General features: G+C 44.6%; 1 protein-coding gene across 3 annotated transcripts in view; it reads right to left on the minus strand.

The window, feature by feature from the left end:
• The window catches only part of SETX (senataxin), a 55,680-nt gene that overhangs the window by 21,457 nt on the left and 15,093 nt on the right, over positions 1 to 19,130 (minus strand). For 2 of the 3 annotated variants that reach the window (XM_081150926.1, XM_081150925.1), the window contains exons 8-14: positions 18,638 to 18,809; positions 18,429 to 18,516; positions 13,712 to 17,857; positions 11,349 to 11,448; positions 3,359 to 3,532; positions 1,192 to 1,424; positions 146 to 313 (exon numbers count right to left, since the gene is read on the minus strand). In XM_081150926.1, the coding sequence (XP_081007052.1) occupies positions 146 to 313; positions 1,192 to 1,424; positions 3,359 to 3,532; positions 11,349 to 11,448; positions 13,712 to 17,857; positions 18,429 to 18,516; positions 18,638 to 18,809 (5,081 nt within the window). The remainder of the gene's footprint in view (positions 1 to 145; positions 314 to 1,191; positions 1,425 to 3,358; positions 3,533 to 11,348; positions 11,449 to 13,711; positions 17,858 to 18,428; positions 18,517 to 18,637; positions 18,810 to 19,130) is intronic. The other variant, XM_081150927.1, reaches the window with a different exon arrangement.

Here is a 19,130-nt window from a genome sequence, read left to right on the forward strand (position 1 = left end):
TTACTTCTTAGAACCTTCTCTCCCTCTGTTCCCCCATTTCTGACAAAGTTCCACACAGTATCGACAGAGAAGACAGCGCACGCTGGTTAATTCAAGGTCAGTGGCACCGTGTCCTCAGCCCCAGTACTGACCCCACCATCTCTACCTCAGTCAGCAGGCGGTACAGGAGGCCAACGATGGTTTTTGATTTCCCAGTTCCAGGTGGCCCATGAATCAGACAGATCTTGGCAACTGCTGGGGAGTGTTTCACCATGGCGTATGCAGTTTCTATGGCCTTCTTCTGGTCGTCGTTGAAATCTTTTAAGTAGGCAGTCTACACAAAAAGACGGGAGTGAGAACGGCAGCGGTAGCGCAAGACCCCAAGGGGACCCACCCTTCACCTGAAACCGCTTCACTACACGAAAGAGATACTTAGTGTCTGCAGGCTTCACCCACTGACAAATACAAGTATGCTTTTTTTTATTTGGGATTTTTATAAAGATGGTGACAATAAGCTGTTCTGTCCTTCTCTGCTCTTTCTTCTTTGGTTCTTCCCACTCTAGTCAGTTCTCTCCTCAGACAATAAAAACAGTGACACAGTGGAAAGAGCAGGATCTAGGGGTGGATCTGAGTCTAAACCTCAGGTTCACTCACCAGCCAGGTCTCTTAAACTCCTAACCTCTCTTAGCCCCAGCCTCTGTCATCCATTAAGTCTGGGATTCCTTGAAGGTGAGAACTGACTGAGATGACACACACGAAAGCCCCAGCACACAGCAGGGGCTCAAAAATATTCCTTTCCTTTTGCTTTTCTCTGTGTTAATTTCCAGCAACTTATATGAAGCTCTTCTGGTGATATCTGTGTTCACCCAAAACGGCAGCTTCATCCTCATACTTGTAATGATACCAACCAACTCCCCTGCGCCTGAACCTCATCACCTGAGAGATATTAGGTGGGGTGCTCCCCCAGCCCGTCAATGCTGCTCCTCCAGCTCACTCCCCAATCTTTCCAGCACCACACCCTTCTCCCGAGGCCAGCGAACCACCCTCATACTCTGCAGCATTCAAGACAACTACGCCCCAAACAGCACCCCCGTGCACGGTGCGCAGCCTGCTGTCGACGCGGGAATGTGCAGCAGATACGCGTAACACATTCTCTCACATCCCGACGTGAAACTTCCTGACCTTCCCTGTTACCATATGATCATCACTCACAATTCTCTCAGACGTTGTAGTTAGCAGATCTTTTGTACAGAAGTCCATGGGGTTTGGGTTCAGAATCGCTCTGGCCAGTTGGTTTCGACTACTCAACAGAGACATGGCTTTCAGCTTCCTTTGTGTAGTTACCAGGGAACTGATCACAGAACATTTCACCACGTCATTTAAGTTGACTGGCAAGTTATCTTGAGTCTGGATGGAGAGGGAACACTCATACTTCCCATTCCGCACTAGTGTCAAGACAGAGAAACAGCAACTTCAGCGACCAGTGAAGAGCAATGTCCAGTTAGGAGGTTATTCAGAATTGGATATTTTATAATGTGTGTTCTTGTAGGACACATTACAGGAACAATTCACTGAATAACACTTCTTGACTGCGTCCTGAGAACAAGGCAATGTTCCTATCCTCAAGAGGCTTCTTTTTTGCAGAGAGAGACAGACAACCCAATAAACAGGTGGTGACAGCAAGTGCTCTAAAGAAGGGAGACAGGGAATGAGGAAGTGCCAAGGGGTGTGAGGCAGGGGTCACTGTAGATAAGAGTTGGGGCAGCTTTCAGCTACCTTTGTGTAGTGACCAGGGAACTGATCGCAGCACATTTCACCATGATCTTCCTGATCAGGCGGTATAAAAAAGGCCACTCAGGAGGCTACTGCAGTCATGCACGTAAAAGTAATGGCAGGATGGCCCAGGACGGAGTGGCAGAGGTGGGGCGAGTGGAAATGACTTGCTGATGGGCTAGATGTGGGTGGAAAAGGAAGAGGGAGACCAAGGATGACTCTGCCCCGCTCACTGAGATGGGGTGAACCAAAGGAAGAGCAGGTGGCAGGCGGACAATCAAGCATTTCTCTTTGGACGAGGTTTGAAATGTGGAGATGTCTGACGGTTGGACACATGAATTAAGGGAGGAAACTACCTTAGAAATATAAATTTGGCAAATGTAATCATTTGTAAGAGTCAAAAGCACGTGTATACCTGCTTCTGCTCTTCTCTGTGCATTTACACAAAGACCTGAGCTCTGGTCGCACTGACAGTAAGCACAACACACCAGTCATAGTGCAGCCCGACGCTGGGCTTTGAGGAGCCTTGTCGCTGTTTTAAAAATGTGATGCAAAAAGGAAAAGGAATAACGAAATTATGTTTTCCTCACATCACTGGGACTAAGCAAGCATCAACGTCAGAAGGCAGCTTGGCCTTGGCCTAGAATAAAAAGAGGGGACTTTGTGGCCAAACAAAAGGAGGTCACAACGCTGGATTACATTTACTGGGAGGATGGCCTCGGCTGCGGGACCTCACATCCCTGAGCCCTGGCCTCCTGCCAGGCGGGGACAACTAATTCTCACTACTTTGCAGGGCTTTGGGGGAGGGTGATAAATGTGACAGGCAGGATAAGGCACCCAGTAGGTGCTCATTAAATTCAGCTAACATTATTTTTGTTATTCTACCCTAGGGAGAGAAGTCCCCATGACCCAATGGGCAAGGTGATGGAAACAGTAAACCCCTCTAGGTGCCCCTCACAGTTAGTGATATGTTTAGTCTTCGCACTAATAATGAGTCACAAAGCCAAGGCTGAAATGTGATTTAAGATATAACGAACAGGTGGCTTACAGGTTGTCTGTTTCATAACAAACACAATGACAGATGAAGGGATATACCACAGTAGAGGACACTACAAAAGGGAGCTTTTAAATTATAAGTCTAAAGCAATAAATACTGGACCTTTTCCAGATGAGTCTAGAAAAACTAAAAAGGGACTTGAATGGCATACGATCAATCTAGAGGTCCAATAAATGTACAGGTGACCCTAGAACAACACAGGGGTTAGGGGTGCCCAACCCCCTCCTCACGTAGTTGAAAACCCATGTATGGCTTCTGACTCCCCAAAAACTTAACTCCTAATAGCCTACTGTTGACCAGAGCCTCACCAATAACATAGTAGACACTCTGAATGTCACGTGTTTATACTGGAAAAAGATGATGTTATTGTGAAAATCCATTTACAGTATTTTTGAACGAAATTGGCATCTAAGTGGATCCACGCAGTTGAAACCCATGTTGTTCAAGGGTCACCTGTAGAGCGAACACACAGCCAGTAAAGGACTCAGAGGGAAGCCGAGCTGAGCTTACAGCTGGCGCCTGCTCTTCAGTGTCCCGTCGGGTACTTACTGACGGGAGTGCGGCGAAACTTGTGGACATAAGCACAGTGGTATTCACGGGAGGTGTGGGCGAAACTCCCCTCGGCATCTCTCTTCTCTCCACTCGGTCTCTCAGGAACCAGAAACACCAAGTCGTTCTCCTTTGGATGAAGCTGTTTAGACAGTTCACATTCCTCAAGAAACACTATAGAACAAGAGTAAGTCAGGTTTATCCTAACGGAACTACTTTAGTTTATTTTTCAAACTATAAGAGAAAGTTTATTTAGAACGTTACAGAGGTAGTAGAAGTGAGCCAGCTGGGCCGCCTACACTCAGGAAACGCGTTACAGAGGCAAAAGAAGGGCCCTTAGGGGAGGGAAAGGCAAAGGTAATGCCCCGCGGGGAAAAGGGGGAGAGGGAAGGCGCCCAGAATTATTTTAAATACAGTTAAGTTAAAGGACCCTAAGCCCTGTACAAACTCCCAGCACGTAGACAGCACCAGTGATTCGCACATACTTCAACACGGTAGTCTACAAATATCAATTACATCGCATCATCAAATGTTTCTTAAAAACTGCTGAAAAGCTAAAACAGATGAAAACATAATATTCAGAAGTAACTGACACATTTACTTTCCTTGACGTTTATTTTAGTTTTTAATCAAGAAATTTTCTCTTTTGTTCCCCACTTTCAAAATCCCAGGGGAAAACCCAGAAACAGATCCAAGTACACCTAAAGATTTTGAGCCTATTGGTGACATTTCAAACAAGGGAAAAGGATAGTTGTAAACTAAATGCGGCTGGGAAAACAGCAAGCACCAGAATAAAACTGTTCAGTGCCAACCGTCAAATCCAGCAACAGACACTGAACTCAAGCATGAAGTCCTGGCATGAAGCAGACTGAACCACTAACCCAAAAAGATTTTTAAATGCGGCACATAAGAAATATCTACTTGAAGGCATCAGAGAGCACATAGAACAGTGAAGAATTACTCTGTTGAGATCCACAAGGTTTCAGGCCAGTATGTCCCTTACAACTTTGAACTGTTCAGGGAGTGACAGCCAAGAGGCCAAGCAGCACCTGGGATGACCTTGGACTAAAAAGACAACAGCTGGGCCGGCTCTCTCTGGAGCATGCCCAAGCCTTTCTTCCCCAGGCGTGTATCTTTACTGTGGGGAGCCGGCTGGCTGCCCCTCATGAATAGTCTCCCTGGTAGGGTGCTGCCCTGGAGTCTCTCCCTAGCGCCGCCTTAGAGAGAAATCTCTGGCACGTTGACCCGCAGGGTGGGTCGGCAGAGCTAGCACCTCTGCCTCCTGTAGCTTAGTTAAGATTACATAGTATCCTTTGCTTTAGGGAGTAGAAACCCTGCACAAAGACCTTGACTTGGAGACAGAGTGTCTAGACAAACAAGAATGTTTGTGCGGAGCAGGAACTAGGTAAAAGGTCACGGTTTTGGGTATTGTGGTTTGGGTGCACTATAAAAAGCTTGTAATCAATAAACTCGGCGCGCAGCCCGGCTCAGCTCAGCTCAGCTCTGCCTTGGCTGTAGCCCTCCCGATCCCATCCTTTTCTATGAGTCTTTCTTTTCTAATCCTCACCCCCTCAATCAGGTCCTCGTTCGCCTGCCGGCTGGCTCCGGCACTTTACCTTTTCTCCCAAAGTACTACGGGTCCTCATGAGACTTGCAACCAAGGGAGCAGTGGGCAGCAGCAGCTCGTCCTGAGCTAATCCCCAAACCTGTCTCCAAGGCCCCCCCTTTCTCTGACTTTCCAGTGAGCTGAGAGCAGCCCTGCTTTGGCTCACTTCTTTCCTATGTTTCTAGGGAGCCAAAGCAGCCCTGTCTAGTCTCTCCTGTTGCTTCTTCCACCCTAAGCCCTTCGTTTATTTCACTGTCCCCAGTTTTAATAAACATACTCTCAAAAAATAAATAAAAAAACAACAGCTGGAGTCCTGGGCCTGCACAGAGCTGGGTCCCTGGTAACCCTCCTGCTTTCGGTTGGGACCATGAAGGACCACACCCAAGGGTGAAGCAGAAGTAAACTAGCCTTTTTGTGGGCAGCAGCCCAGCTTCAAGTCACCTGGGTACTTTAGAAAGACTCGGTCCCTTAAGCCAGATTACAATGACTCCATTGCCAGTGCCCCCAGGAGCATGGTGGAAGCCAAGGCCAATCCCCTCTGGAAGAAGACAGTATCATCCTAGGCCTCAAATGATTTTTATAAGCAACTTTCCAAAACAAGACCAACACCCATCTGAGATAAGCAAGCCCAAGGAGAGAAGAAATACACAAACTGATAGAATCAGTAAAAAGGACTGCACAAGGCGCTACAGGTCAGGGCTCTCAGCTGAAAACAGACAGGTAAAATACATGACGACAGCATACAACTGGGATGGGGATCCAAGGCAGTCTTTTAAAGATTTTGCCTTACCTATGAAGACATTTAAAATACCTATCAAAACCACAGACGCTGATAAATCAGGGATGCACGCTGTAAGTTTTAACCCAACTACTAAAAAAGTAAAAGAGGAATAATTTTTAATAGAAAAGAAAAACTGAAACATTGTTTAAAAATGGAAAAAAATTAAAGCAGCATTCAACCAGAACAAAAAAAAGGAATAAATTTAATAATTAGGTTCAATTGTTTCTACTGTTTTTCATTTTACAGTTGGCTCGTTTTTATTCGCCTCTGTTGATTTAATGACTCAAAGGTCTGAGAGAGAGGGAGAAAGCACTAAAAACTAGCAGGGTCCTGTCAAAGCAGCACCGAAGCTAATGTGAAGGAGCCAGTCAATTATAATGGACAGGAACACAGTGTGTTTAGGTCAGTGCGTTTACAAGGAAATGACTTTAAAATATATATGTGTGTGTATATGTGTATATAGATATACACACACATATATGTGTGTCTATATACACACACATATATATTTTATTTATCTCAGAAAGAGGAAGGAAGAGGGAGAGAGAGAGAGAAACATCAATGATGAGAGAGAGTCATTGATCAGCTGTATCCTGCAAGACCCCCACTGAGGATCGAGCCCGCAACCTGGGCATGTGCCCTGACTGTGAATCGAACTTCCATCTCCTGGATCCTAGGTTGATGCGCAACCACTGAGCCACGCCTGCCGGGCATGAAATGACTTTTGAAAAGCTCATCAGTCAACACCAGTGCCTGCAGGGAATTAATTCATTATTCTGAAAACTGGCCAAGAGTCAAGTACTCATTCTTCCTTTCTTTGTAAAATATAATGCTGAGTAACAAAATAATATAAATTTCTCTTTATAGAACCATTCTAGCTAATAAATGAAGAAATGATCCAATAAAAATATCACCATTACAAAATGTGTCCCTGAATAAATTAATCAAGGCCTTAAGTATAACAGCTGTAACTATTACAAAAAGAGGAGAAACTGGATATCAGGCATCTCCTGATAAAGGAAAATACCATCATCGATGACAGTTTTGCCAAAAATAAATCATCAGCCTGGCTGAGCGTGGCTCAGCAGTTGAGTGTCAACCTAGGAACCAGGGGATCAGGGTTCTGTTCCCGGTCAGGGCACATGCCCAGGTTGCGGGCTCAATCAATGACTTTCTCATCATTGATGTTTCTGTCTCTCTCCCTTTCCTTTCCTCTCTCTGAGATCAATAAAGATATATTTTTAAAAAAATTAAAAATAAATCATCAAACCCCATTATCCAATTATCAATTTACAGGAACTGCAGAGGATATAAAAACATAATGAACACCACTAGGGGGTTGCAATCAGTAAAATACAGACAGTGAGTAACTCTACAGGATCAATGACCCAAATTCTTCAACAAATAAATCACAGAGGGGAAAAAAATGAATGATATAATTATAGTTTAAAAAAAAATCAACCAATGTCAATGAGTGAACTTAACTTGGATTTTAATTCAAATCAACTGAAAAAAATTGTTATTTTTGAGGAAACTGGAAATTTGAACACTGACCGGCTATCTTGATATTAAGAAACTGTTAATATTTTAGCAACAAAATATTATTTTACTATGATTTTTAAGGTCCATATCTCTTAGAGATATTCACTGAAATAAAGTTACAAATGACCACAAGCAACCCAAAAAACTAACCAAAGGTGATCAGTTAAAACCTCTCCATATAGAACTACAAAACATTACTGAAAATAAACCTAAATAACTGATGACATGAAAATCAGTATTAAAAGATGTCAATTCCTAACAAGTTTTCACACTTTTTCTCTCTAAAATTCATATTGGGAATGCAAAGGGATACTAATAGCCAAGGCATTCTGAAGGCAAAACAGGTAGAAGGCCTTACACATTGGGCATTAAAACTTATTATAGCTCGGCCGGTGTGGCTCAGTTGGTTGGGCATCATCCGTGCACCAAGAGGTCACTGGTTCAATTCCCAGTCAGGGAACATGCCCAGGTTGTGGGCTTGATCCCAGGCAGGGGTCATGCAGGAGGCAACCAATCGATGTTTCTCGATATTTCTCTCTCTCTCTCTCCCCGCCCTTTTCCCTTCTCTCTAAAATCAACAAAAACATATTTTTAAAAAAACAACCCAACTTATTATAAAGCAAAGCTAAGGAACTAGGCAATGTGATATGGGCACAAATGATCCAATAAAAAGAAAAATGATCCCAGAAAAAGACCTGCACAGTCAACGGACACCAGACTTGTGACAAATGAGACTCAGTGGAGCAAGAAAGAATGGTCTTTTCAATAAACAGCACCATGATAACTCCATCTTCACTAGGGAAAAAAATGAAACATGACCCCACACATCACTCACGTACTAAAATCAATTCTAGGTTGATGAAACAACAAATCCTCCAGAAAAAGGTTGGCAAACTTTTTCTGTAAAGAGCCAACCCTTTTCTTCGCAGGCCACATATGGTATCTGCTGCACATTCACCATCGTTTCATTTCAAAGTCCTTTAAAATGTAAACCTTAATCTAGGGCAATGCAAAAACAGGATATGGGGTGGATCTGCAAACCGTACCTTGCCGACACCTCTTCTAGATGGTAAGATAGTATCGCTATGAGATGCAGCAGGAAAGGGTTCTTAAATGAGGCACAGGGCACTAACCACACACACACAAATGCATTTATGTTAAAAATAAGAAATTCTCATGAAGTATAAAATAAGAATTCTTAGGACATCGCTAAGAGAGTCAAAACGCAAGCTAACATGGCAGAATGGCTTGCATGCCAATTATATAAAGAACCCCTACAAATCAGTAAGAAAAGGGCAACTAACAGAAAGTGAACCAGAGCCTTTGACAGGCACTTCCCCAAAGAGGTTATGAGACACCTACTAACTCCATGAAAGGGGCTGAATCTCACCATTACAAAGGCTGTCACAGAATAAAACCACAGCAGGCTGCCAATACACACACCACACTGGCTGAAACTAACACAACACAGACGTGTTGGTGAGGACGCAGAGAGTGACTTCTCAGACCCTGCTGCTGGCGTACAATCTGTACAGCAGGCTTGGCATTACCTGCCCAACCTGAACTTAGGTATGAGTCTGCCCTGACACTCCGCAACCCACTTCTGGATGTGCTCCACAAAATGCCCTCACAAGACGACTAAAGGACATGAGAGTGATCACCGTTCATAAAACGTCATGTGGGAAGGTGAACACCGCAGGCCCAAGGCTGCGACCCTGTGACAGGCCTGCTTACGTGGCTGGCCATTGGCCTCAGGGAACTTGTATTTCGGGACAGTTCTCATCGTTCACTGATGAGAACAGCTCACTGGGCCTACACAGCCTGCAGAAAGAATGTGGTTTGTGCCAAGCACCCACTTTCCTTCTGGAAGTAGGGAATTCAGGCTGGGCAGCAGGTGTTGCGGGCACTGAGTCTCTAAGGAGCTTCCCAGGTGGGTGACATTTCACCTGTGCTGTCAGGACTCATGACTGGGAAAGTTAAGTGTGTCCTGTGTGACTCCACTGGGAGAGGACTCGGGAAGCTTGCTCCTGGTTCCCTCCAGGCCTCACTCCATGTGCTTTTCCCCTTTGCTGATTTTGCTTTGTATCCTTTCGCCATAATTAAGTCATAGCGAGGAGAATATGTTGAGTCCCCTGATGGAATCACTGAACCTGGGGGTGTCTTGGAGAGCTCTGACACACAGGTCAAAGCTGTTGGGAAAAACCATCTACCAACAGCAAAACTGTGATATAGTCATACAATGGTATAACAGCACAGTGACGGAAAAAGTAACAAATATACACATAAAATTGAAGAACATACAGACATGTTAAATAAAAGAAGCCAGACACAAGAGTAAATACTATGTGAATCTATCATATGATCAAGATAAATGCCAGCCCTGGCTGGTGTTGCTCAGTGGTTGGAGCCTTGGCCCGCGTACCAAAGGGTTGTGGGTTCGAGTTCCGATCAAGGGCATGTACCTGGGTTTCAGGTTTGATCCCCAACCCTGGTTGGGGAACGTGCAGGAGGCAACCAATCGATGTCTCTCTATTCCCACCCCCCACCCCCGACTCTCTCTAAAAATTAATGGAAAAAATATCCTCAGGTAAGGAGGGAGGGAAGGAGGGGGAAGGAAGAATGCCAGTGGTATAAATATTTACAACAAAGCATCCACATTAAGAAGAAAACCTCCCTAATAGAAAAAAGGCAAAAGGCACAAACAGCAAATTACCCCTGCCCCCGACTCCCAGTAATACAAATGACGAGTGAAGCTCTGGGGATAAAAACCACCATCTCAAATGAGATACATCTTCATATGTAAAATTAAAAAGTTTAAATCAGCAAATGAGGGGATGTACATCCTTAATCCTGCATCAGAAGTGAAACGGCATTTCTTTCGGTAGGCAGAGGCGGCATGACTCAAGTCTCAGAATGCGCTGCATCCGGTCTGACCAGCACAAAGGCTCACTCGGTGTTTACAGCAGTGTAAACCGCAAGCGGCGCCCACACCGACCCAGCAACAAGCGGTGGCCTGGGACTATGGAACGTGCTTATAAGGGCCGACTACAAATACTCAGCGCACTGCCATTCTCCACAGCTCTGAAGACATCCACAACACAGTAAGTGAAAATACGCTAAATGGAAGCTTCACGAAGGCAGGAACTTTATGTTTTAATAGCTACATACCCAGCATCTAGAATCATATACGATCAGATAGTATATACAGGGTAGGGCAAAAGTAGGTTTATAGTTGATCCTATGGAAAATAATACAATAATTAATAAATAATAATACAAGAATAAACTGTTTTGCGTACTCACAGTTGCAAACCTTCTTTTGCCCCACTCTGTATAAAGCCAATAAATATTTGCTGAATAACTGGTCACAAAATAGGTAAAATGACCCCCCCTCCACATCTCAACCCCCCCCCCCACACACAGTTCACACAGGTGAGTGGCAAGTCTGGCAGTAAAACACACACTAGTGTGTCCACAGTACTTCTGAATGACAGGAGCACTGGGCAATGTCTCTTTCACTGCTGGCTACTATTATCTGAATGTGCTACAATGAACATAGAGCACCTACCCCAAACAGACACATGCTTTTTTCGTAGGTGAATCCATGGAATAGGATGGGTTTGGGGGATGGGTAGGTCTTACACTTATTTTAAAGAGTTCTGAATACGTGGCTTGTTTATAACTAATACGTAAATGTGATTATGTATTTCACACTGATCATGAAATGAGCGGACAGACAGCAGGAAGATTTATTCAGAATCTATAAACACTATTATCACAACACGCCCCTCACCACATCTTGCCCCTTCACTCACCCTCTCTCCCATGCCCAGCTTCCATGGACACTTTGGCCTGTGGTATTCTATTTACAGAATGATTAAAAGCATAAATTTTATATTCATAACTGTCCCAGTAATTATCCTGATTAAGACTTTAACATATTCTTTGTAAGAGGTTAAAAATTCAGTTTAAGAAATCTATGTTCCAGAAAATGACATTTCCTCAAACAGAAATGTCCAATTATGATATGATACATTCCAAGTAACATAAAAAAGAACTTACCCACAAACTCCCAGTATTTTTTATATTCTGCAGGAAATTTTCGTAACTGCAACTCATAGAATTTTCCTTTACTGGGAGAGTTGATCCATTCCTGTGCTACCTGTACAAAGCAAAAAAAAAAAAAAAAATTAAGAAAGCAAGAACATTCTGGAAAGCCAATTCTCAAACAGAAAAAATTCCCAAAGGAAGCCACAGTAAAATCCAGAACCCAGAATCCCAGGTGACAGAAACACTGAAAGTTAATTGGCGACTTCCAGGTTTCTGTTTGGCATGTAAGGATCTTAGAAGTCGCCACTCCATCCTAACAAGTAAAAAGTTGAACAAAGTGAAAAAATCAACAACTCCTCTTATATTCCAGAGAAGTGACGCTGCTGCCCCCCAGAACCGGGAGACAGACAGGTGGATACAGATAAGCACAACTCACAGAGCAGAACCCTTACACAGAAACCTGCGTCAGGCAGAAAAACCCGAACTTGGACAAATTGTTGAAGGCTCAGTATGGACAACTCTAACGTTAAAAATTCTAGGGGCCCACATGTAGTGAGTTTTATCTCTGAGAGCTCTATCAGATCCTCACAGTGAAGACTGGAGAAAACCCCGTTGCTTCCAGCAGGGGGAGGGGAAGAGGAAACACTTTGAAACACACCACAGCACTCAGATCTTCTTAACAAGGCCTTCTCTGTGGGGAAACACTTTACCAGAGCCTAACCCGCTGGGGTTTTATCAGAACCTCATGTACTTGAGGGAAGAGAAGTAACCGAGTCCAAGTCCAGCCCACTCTAGCCTTCTTGTCCCAACTAAAGAGGTGAGGGACAAACGTGCGTAATGCGCTCAGTCTGGACTACACGACACTTCCACCTCCCCGACAACTCCCCACATCACTGAAGGACTATTTACTGCTGCTCCTTTTACCCAGTATATCATGTCCACCTTTCAAAAACTACAAGGCATCCTCAAAGGCAAAAAACACAGTATGACCCTGGCCAATGTGGCTCAGTTGGTTGGGTGCTGTCCCATGCCCGTTTGATTCCGGACAGGACACATGCCTGGGTTACGGGCTCAATCCCCAGCAGGGGGATTGCAGGAGGCAGCTAATCAATTTTCACTCTCATATCAATGTTCTTTCTCTCTCTCTCTCCCCTCTCTCCCTTCCTATCTCTCTAAAAAAAAAAAAATCAATTAAAATAGTGAAAACCCACCACAATTTGAAGAACAAGCATCAGAGGCAGAGTCAGGTACAGCATGGGTGCTGGAACCAGCAAACCAGGGAATAGAAAAACCTGCAGTTAATATGCTAAGAGGATACTGGAAAAAGACGACCATGTAAGAATAGGTGAGCAATGTAAGCAGAGATATCAGTGACAGGAAAGAATAAAAAGAAATGCTAGTGATCGAAAGCACTGGAACAGAGAGGAAGGCTGGGAAGGCGTCTGATGGGCTCGCCAGTAGACTTGGCTCAGGAAAGAATCTGAGCTGAGGCTATAGCCACAGAAACTACCAAAGCTGAAAACCAAAAAGGAAAACCAGCTGGGGAAAAAAGAACAGGATATCCAAGAACTGTCACAACTACAAAAGGGGCAAAGACAGATACTGGAACACCAGACCGAAGAGGAAGAACAGAGCAGCATTTGAAGCAATAAGGCCTGAGTTTCCCCACATTAATGTCGGAAACCAAATCACAAATCCAGGGAGCTCCAAAAGCACCAAGCAGAATGTACGTCAAAACAACGAAACCTAGGCTTAACAACGCTGCTGGGTGCTAACACTAGAGAACTGTCCTGCTTGCCCGAGGTTCAAACCTAACTGGGAATCGGGTATCTCACGGGGCGGTCCTCGGGCAGGTGAGGGAAAGAGAAGAACCAGAACAGGCTGTGTTGGGGGAGGGAAAGGGAGGCAGCTGAAGTCAGAGAGCAGCTGCTAGGATGGGCAAGAACCTGGGAAGACAGATGTGCTAAGAGAAATTTAGGATTTACTGGGTGTTGTTGCTCAATGTAACTTAACCTTTGCCACATCTTCAAGAAAAGCTGAATAAAGGCCTACGTTACTTTTCCAAAAAAAAATCAGATGGGAGACTATCTCCTCTGAGAAACCTTCCCTTCCCTTCGCGCTGACAAACGTCTCCTCCTGGGCTAGCTGGGGACTCAGTGCATCGGCACTGAATTGTGCCTGTAGCTCCAGAGGGCAGAGGTGAAGGGCCACCAGCATCTCGAGCAGTGTCAGGCACAGATGTCTGCTCCACATGAAGCCTAGAAGCTGCAGCATCATGAGCCCAGTAGTCTTAACTGCAGCCCATCACTCAGCAGGGTTAAGGAAAGAAGCAACTTCAAAACCTGAATTATGTTATAATTAAAATCCATACTTACTGCTTCAAAAGTATTCAGTATCACCAGAGGGAAGAAAACCTTGAAATAATCTCCAGAGTCTTGAAACCTGACAGGCACGGGTCTTGAGATGGCCTGACAAAGACTCAGCGGGGGCCCACACTGGTCAAACTTCACAAACATCTCGTACTTCCATTTCAAGACCTCTTTGACGAAGGCGTCGGAGGTGGACTGTGACGACGAGAGCGCGCTGACCTGAGCAGACGGAAAAGGTTTGCTCTCGGCAAACGGGAGTCTGAACGCCTGCCTGCTGGGGCCACTCGGGGTCGGGGAATGAAGAACGCCGCATGGGATCTTCAGGTCACCCACCAGCTTCGGAGATGCCAGAGGGGCCAGCTGTGCTCCTTTCGGAACAGACTGTCCCCCATCTAACTTATTCTTTAGGCCCGGGAGCGCCGAGGCGCTTTCCAAAGACTTGGAGAGATGAGCAATTCGTGAAGTGCTGCTGGAGCTAAAGACCTTCGCGGTGGAAGGCCGCAGAGGCCTCGGAGCGGAGAGAGGCAGGCCCGGTCTACGGAAGACATCTTCATCGGCGGCTTTAGCTTCTGAGTGTTTCGAGCAGTAGTCGCCCTGGCTTTTCACAGTCTCAGCACAATCTTTGTACTTGCATCTTGCGCTACTCAGAGATTCCAACTGAGGCCGGTGTACAGAATCCTCTACCTGAGCCCTATCTTTCCAATGGACCACTTCGATGAGTCTATTATCAGGATCATTCTGCATCTGTGAACACAAGTCCATATCTTCGGGATCATGCTGTGTTAAGAAGATATCATCTCCCTCCACGTCGCTGTCGGAGTCAGGCTGCCCCTTTTTCAAAGTTGCCGGCTCTAAATGCTGCCCACCCGCCGGGCCCTCGGGAGCGGAGGGCGCCGCCTCACGTGCTGGTATTCTCCCATTTAACACTGGGGGATCACACGGCTTCGGGACACTAGTGTCGCTAGCGGCCGGAGAAACGTATTTTGCTGTCACAGGTTCGCGTTCAGGAGACACACACGTCGACTGATGTCCACTGCTGTTAGCTGTTGCGTCGGCTCCTCCTCTGTTACCGTCACCTGACCTACCTAACTCTGGGGCGACCGGGTTGGAATTCCGGGCTGCACGTGGTCCTGCTCTTGCAGTGCCCGCGCTTTCGTAAAGTCCTTGTCTGCTCCGTCGAGATCTGGGTCTCGTCTGCCTTTGAAACTGAAGATCTTGACTCACAAGCAATTTCTTATCTTTCACAGGAAGAGTCTGAGGAGAAATCAGTTTAGTCTTTTTTTGGTTATCAATTACTCCAACAGTTTTGCCATGGTCACGCAACTGACCTATGATGTCTAAAGATCGCTGAGACAACTCAAACGCCCGACGAGGAGCCTTTATCAGACCAAGTTTCTCAGCCCTTGAAGTTGGTTCAGGACACTGGCGAAATTTCTTTGGTGGCACTATAGCAGGAGTTGTTCTACAACTTATGTAATCTGAACTCTTATTCTGCCCTTTTTTGGTATCTGAATATGTTTTTTTGGGCGTTTTAGAAACTGAGACTCTCCTGACAGGTTTGGAATAAGTACGAAGCTTTGGAGACTTCTTTAGGGAAACCGAAGTGGCTCTCTCAACACTTGAATTGGGAGATGTCCTCATGTCTATAATTTTTAAATCATTTTCAGTTAGATCTCTCTCATTAAGACCATCAGACTGGTCCTCCTTTTTGAGAGAAGATGAAGGCCTTAAAGTGTCTTCAGCCATCAGTTTTTTACACTGCTTTCTCTTAGGTTTTTTTACTCGAATTTCACATGATTCCTCAAGAGTACTGCTGTTCTGTGGCTCTGCACGTTCGATGCCCTCTGCTCCCTTGCTGGTAACTTCTTCCAACATGGGATAGTCTGTATCATAACCCCAGTCGTTTGTGATATCAGCTGTGTGACTCACACAGCAGCTTTTTTCATCCTCTTGAACTGAATCCCTGCTGTCTGGTTTCTGATCTTGCCAAACCGAAAACACTTTCTTTTGGCTTTCAAACTCAAAAACCTGAGAATCGCAGTCCTCAAACAGCATGAGGAAATCTGCCTTTTCTTCCTTTGCTAGCTTCCTGCTCACATGTGGAGTAGCTGCTGAAGCACCCTGCCCAGGACACTCCTTCTCAATGCACGTTTCACCTTGTTTACTGTTTCTCTCAGAATCTGGAATTCGTCCATCACCATCACCATCATCATCTGAAATGATGATAACTGGTTCATGGCAGGTTTCCTTGACATCATTTTGGCTGGCTCTGAAACTTCTTTTATCTTTTACTTTTCTTTGTAGCTGGGATGAGATTTTTTGAGTTGAATCTGATGGAAACTTAATGACACTGGCTTGAGCTATTAAAGATAATTTGTGGAGGTCTCTGTCTACCTGAGAATCTGTTAGGGTGTCACACTGAGGACTGATGCTAGGGGCCTGTTCTCTCTGGTCAGAAAAAACCTGATCAATGCTCTTGCTAATTCCCTTATCTCTTGATCCAAGTAAAGTCACAGGATCTTTAGAAAGAGATGTTCTATGCATCAAAGTATTGATTTCTGTAAATGAGAGCTCTTTATCATCAACTTGACATTCCTGAACCTGACGACAGTTTTCACGGGAAGGAGGAACATCTAACTCATTCTTCAACTGCTTATTTTTCAGCAATAAGCCATTATGCGATTCCTGTCCTCCATCCTTCTGACCCAGACCATCAGTAGGCTCTAGAGAGAGGCTGTGTCTGCAGCTATCCCTTTTCTGACCTGCGGTATCTGTCCTTGAACAAAAGTTCTCAGTGTCAGACACAAATAGGTCTCCTCCCAAGTCCACAGTATTACCGACCAAGGCACATTTCCTGTGCTGCTTCTTCATTACATGAGATAACTTCACGCACATTTCACTTTTCTGTGCCTTACTTTTTGCTTTTGAAGTTTTGCCAAGAACACCATCCTTTAGAGAGAAATCCTCTTTTGACGTGGACACCTTTTCCAGAGAATCAGCATTAGAATCAGTCAACAAGCGTGCTGACATTACCCCTCTGTCACATCCCCTTTCAGCATCACTTCTTGAAGCACAGTTCTGTGGTGCACATGAGGAATTACCTTTTACAGACTTCTGCTTCCTTGTGTGCATTTTAACTTGATCTTGGGCTCTTTCAGTGGCCAGGTGGTGACTACTCTGCTTTAAGTATGACTCAGCTGAGAGATGGTCCTCTAGTTTCAAATCTTTTATGTAATTTTGCTCCCTACCCTCTTCCACAGTGTTACTTGCTTTGCTTAATATGTTACTCTCTTGCACTGGATATACAGCAGCTTTTACTGGTTCTTTAGATGTTGGGCTGTAATTTTCCAGACAGTGCACATCTTTTTCACACATCTTCCCTGTTTGTTCACTTTCCTCTTTATTATAAGAGGCAGGAGGGATTTTACATGGAGGAGCCGGCTCCACCAAAGGCACTTTGAGTCTTATGTTTCTAATAATTTGCTTTAAACAAATTTGTAACTTGTGGGTTTCCTGACTAGTCAACTGCCAACCTAGAGATAAATTTCCTCGCAAGAATAAGTTGAGCTTATCCCAGAATGGCTTACAAGGAGTCTGCTGCCCAGGCTGATAACCTTCTTTAAGGAGACTTCTAATCAGTTGCACACAAGCGAGTTGTACAGAGTTTGATGGCATTGGATGCAGTGACAGAGACGTTATCATTGCTGCTCCTTTGGAGCCACTGCCAGATGACTTCTCAGAGCTCCGGGCAAATGCAGTGGTGGGAAGCTTGGCACATTTCACAATGGCTTCCACCCACTGCTCGGCGCTAACCCAGAGCAGATGCAAACATTTTTTACTTCTGTGGAGTTCAACCACTGACACCAAAATAAGAAAAAAAAATTCAGTGACTTTGTCACACACAACAGCTGTTTGGTTGAGAACATCTTTGACTTGGGAGTGCAGATGGTGAATGACCTTTGCTATATAAGCCACACCCAAATCCTTAAGATCCATGAGGGACTGAACAAAAGGGATGAACCACAGAAACGTGCTGTTGTGAACACGCATGTCTTGACCAATATCTGACTGAAGCACGTTGGCTAATGTTTCCATTTCTTCATACATGTTAGGACAATAATCTGGGCAAATGGCTGATCTCCATCCTGAATCCTAAAACAAAGAAATACTGACATTCAGTCAAACAAACACCATTTGTGACAGGGTTAGCACACAAATTGTAAACAAGAATGTGCCAAGCTTCCCACCACTGCATTTGCACAGAGCTCTGAGAAGTCATCTGGCAGTGGCTCCAAAGGAGCAGTAATGATAACATCTCTGTCACTGCATTTTCCTATTTTGGTTTACACATACCCTCAAGAAAATGAAACTGTAGTTCAATTCTGAGGTGCAGGTTTCATGTAACGGTAAACTTATACCACCTCCATGCTACTCTAACCCTCCTTCCATTAACTGGTTTTGATTTCTAGTCCTGGCACTTATCTCCCCATCCCATAAACTTCCACCCTTCCTAATGCACTTAAAAACTAAAGTATGCACGTTGTAGTTAAGTCCATTACTGCCGCATGCACAACACGTCTGGTTCAACCATAAAGCCTTTATGCAGCAGCTGGTTCAGGACAGCCACATATCATAAAATCTGCAATTCAACTAATTATGTAAAACATGGCCTTATAGATTAAAGGCAATACAATGTCACCTAAATGCTCAAACTGTTGTATACCTTTTTGGTCTTTTCAGGGTTATAATTATACACAATCTGGCTGCAAGTCACCATATCATCCACATAAGACTCCGGTTCTGTCTTGGCCCTGGAACATCAGGAATAGGGAGAAATTACAGAAATGATGAGGAAAGAGAGAAAACCCCTCTTGTTAAGACACAACAGAGTTCCTTGCAAATAACCGAGATCCTGGCACATCACGAACTAACCTCACAGAGCTGTTGCGTATGTTCTGGATCTCTCTATTGTAGCTCACATTGTTGATAATGATCTGAAAGGCCTCAATAGGGTCAATAAGTTGGCCCCAGACCTTAGATCGCAGGCGATCCAGAATGACCATGAAACAGTGCAGGGCCGGCCAGAAAGGATCTTCGCTATCATCTGAAATACAATGGAGTTATTGCCAAATTACAAAACAGTCAGAAACAATACTAAACCATATTGAGAATTAAGCAGTTTTGATCTGGGTAGCAACAAAGCTAAAAACAAAGCAGCAAGTAACAAAAAGTAAAGTACTGCCAATTACAGGTTTTAAAAAACTGGCAAATTTTTTAATTGTTTTTGCATTTTTTTCGAGCAAAAGAAATTTTTAAATGGGGAACAAATTGAAATAGTCTAGGTAAACCACTTTCCCACCGTTTGCCACACCTGAAACGGTCTTTCCTACTCAGCCCAACTTCTCCCGGAACTCCCTTCCTTCAA

Source organism: Miniopterus schreibersii (genome assembly GCF_964146895.1).
Source record: "Miniopterus schreibersii genome assembly, chromosome: 11".
NCBI classification, from domain to species: Eukaryota; Metazoa; Chordata; class Mammalia; order Chiroptera; family Miniopteridae; genus Miniopterus; species Miniopterus schreibersii.